The sequence below is a fragment of the Acanthisitta chloris genome, unplaced genomic scaffold (assembly GCF_000695815.1).
Source record: "Acanthisitta chloris isolate BGI_N310 unplaced genomic scaffold, ASM69581v1 scaffold1965, whole genome shotgun sequence".
Classification (NCBI taxonomy): Eukaryota; Metazoa; Chordata; class Aves; order Passeriformes; family Acanthisittidae; genus Acanthisitta; species Acanthisitta chloris.
Window position 1 is genome coordinate 9,256 of NW_008675150.1, and position 3,005 is coordinate 12,260.

General features: G+C 40.7%; 1 protein-coding gene across 1 annotated transcript in view; it reads right to left on the reverse strand.

The window, feature by feature from the left end:
• The window catches only part of LOC103803055 (von Willebrand factor D and EGF domain-containing protein-like), a gene marked incomplete at its 5' end in the record, with an annotated part of 5,900 nt that extends 5,656 nt beyond the window's left edge, over positions 1–244 (reverse strand). Inside the window, one exon of the mRNA XM_009075593.1 lies at positions 149–244. Coding sequence (XP_009073841.1) covers positions 149–244 — 96 coding nt within the window. The remainder of the gene's footprint in view (positions 1–148) is intronic.
• Between the last annotated feature and the right edge of the window lie 2,761 nt (positions 245–3,005).

Consider the following 3,005-nt stretch of genomic DNA (forward strand, 5'->3'; position numbering starts at 1 on the left):
TGTCTTGACAGCAAGGTCAGAGGGTTACAGAATCAAGGTCATTATTTCAAAGTGCATTAGGTGCAGGACTTGATGAGTCCCAAATTAATTTAGTCTGTTTTCAAACTCCTTGTCTTTCCAAGCTACCACTTGTTTGGGTCATACTCACCTTTATGACAGTATCTACCCCCATAGCCAGGTGGGCATCTGCATTTTCCAGGTCGGAGGCACTCCCCACCATTTTTGCATTTTGGATAACATGTTGCTGTAAGACAGACAACAAACAAAGCTTGGATAAATATTGTTGAAACTTACTGCAGTTACTAGTTAAATGAATAAGAAATTTGCACATTATTATATTTGCATCAGTTCGTCTTCACATTTCCTAAGATATATTTGCCATGTCATCTTACATTGTCATTCAGGTGAAATAATTTCCCTGCACAGAGAGCACTCCACCATATTAAGCTTTTAAATACTCAAAACTAAGGAATTTTTTGGACCCTAGACAGAATACACAGAAGAAAAAGCCATATTAAAAAGGAAGAAAGGAACACAGCTGGACTGCCAAAGAAGCTTTTGATAACTGAAGTCAAGAAATGATAGGTGAGAAAATAGGTGCTAAGAAGAAATGATTAAATAAAAAAAGATGCTGCAACTTCAGGGGGATCTTTTGATTCTTAAGGTGAAATATCAGACTTTACTGGATTCCTGTGTACCTCTTCAGAAAAATAACATGCCCCATTCCTCATACCTCTTCTCCAGAAGTCAGTATTTCACTCTCTCCCACCCTCCTTTTTACCTCTCTGCAGGCCTCTCAGAGACCTTTCTGAAATGTACAGTGTTTGTTTAGAAATCATCTAAGATAAATGGAACCACTATCATACCTGTAATTATCTGTTGGGAGAAAAGCATCTATGATTATCACAGATTCTGCAACTTTTTCATTGCTGACAGTTTGGACAGGTTAGATAAGGCACAAATAAAAATCTTCATTTTGCAAAATTCTGGGTAAGTCCAGTCAGATTGCAAATAAATTACCTATCACATAGACCTCCTTGCTACTCATAAATCATTCCTGAATTAGCCCTGGTGTCTGAGAAAACATTCATTTATACACACACAGATTTTAGAAACCCATGTGTTTCAGAGAGTCTCATCTGAGTTAACTGCAGGTGTGAGATGAGTTCTCCACACCACATTGCTTCGTCCTTTGACTGGATGGGTAAGAAGTCTGAAATAGAGGAAAGAAAAGGAAAAAGACAAGCAGTAACACCACACTGACTTTGCCCTCTTATAACACTCTCAAACAACCCAACTGAAGAATAGATGATTCCTCAGATTAGTACCTGCAGATTGAGTATTTGCATGCAAATAAAGGACACAGACATGTATGAATCAACCAGCACTCAGCTCTTCCTAACTCTTTTACCAGATGCTTTCAGTTCATTGGAAATGCCATGCAAGGGCTCCAAATTTAAGAAAAATTCTATTTCTGTGTCATTTCACACAATTTTCAGCTCAGAGTTCTTGACAGAATGAGGGATGAAACTTCATTTATCCCAATTTTTTTTTCTATGTTGATGACCTTATGAGAACAAGCATTCAGTGGTTCCCTTAACAACTGCAGACCGTTAAGCACTCTAGTTCAAAAGCAGATCCAAGAGTTGTTTGGAACAGTGCACAAAGTGTAGTTTTTAATCCTCACTACACACCACATGAGCTATACATCATTTGTCACCACCTGCTAGCCTCAGCACTTAAATAAAACAATGTTCCATGAATGATTACAATGCTGAATGAAATTTTCAGCATCTCATCTCAGAGCTAAAAAAAAAATATTAAATGACAGATATTGAAAACTAGAATATTGTATGAATTTTATCACTTCTTCACCTAGGACAACATGTGAAGCAAAGGAACTCCTGACACTGCATGATTTTTAGCAATTACATAGCAACAAAGCTCTACAGTTAAACTTTTGAAAAAAGGATTTAGAAATTGGACATGTTACATTAAACAGGGTTTAAGCTAAAACTCTTCTTCATGATGTTTGTTTTTGTATATTGGGCAACATTTTCAAAAATACTCTGTCTCCACTTGGAAACCAACAGGAATAGACTTCAGTTCACCTTAGCTTTATATCTCCTACCATGGAAATGTACACACTTCTTTGATGTTTTCTTCAGTACTATTCTGCATCTAGAAATATTAGTTTAATGTTGCTGAGGTTTTGAAAGCCAGCAAGACTCTAAAAACAACATTCTTTAAACCCTTCCAGGGAATCACAGAATCATAGAATTTTAGGGGTTGGAATGGACCTTATAGTCTAGCCCCAAGCCCCACTGCACTGGCAGGGACTCCTTCCCACTAGGTCTGGTTGCTCAAGGCTTCATCCAATCTGGCTTTGAAAACTGTCAGAGTTGGGTCTTCTACTGCCTCCCTAGACAACCTCTGCCAGTGTCTCACCACCCTCACAGTAAAAAATTTTTCCTAATATGTAGCCTAAATTTCCCCTCTTTCAATTTGAATCTGAAGTGTTTCAGCAAGCACAGTAAAAGTGACAGAAGGAAGCCCATGCAGAAGCCTATCCCGTAAGTGGACATTTACCCAACGTTCAAGTGGTGAAACACTCTCTACAGACCCACGGCCATTTCCAACAGCAGGATCTACTCACCTACGTCAGCTCTTCATGCTGGCTCTTTGTGCTTTATCAATTTGCTATCGTTGCCTCACCCCAACAAAAACCGGGTGTCTTTACCCTCTTCTTCCACCGCACTTTGTCTACATCCTCTCTGGCATCTAACCACCTACCCCTCTCACCGGATCCAAACCTGAGTGCCTCAGACCTTCCCGCAGGGATTGTTTGCGGGAAGGCTGGCAGGACAGAGAGCGAACACAGGTACTTGAGCACTGTTGGCGCCGAGACCACGAGCAGCGAGCAGAGCCGCGGGCAGAGCAGCGGGCAGAGCCGCTCGGGATCTCCCGCACCTGGGGCGATCACTGCCTGCCCGCGGCGCTTCGCA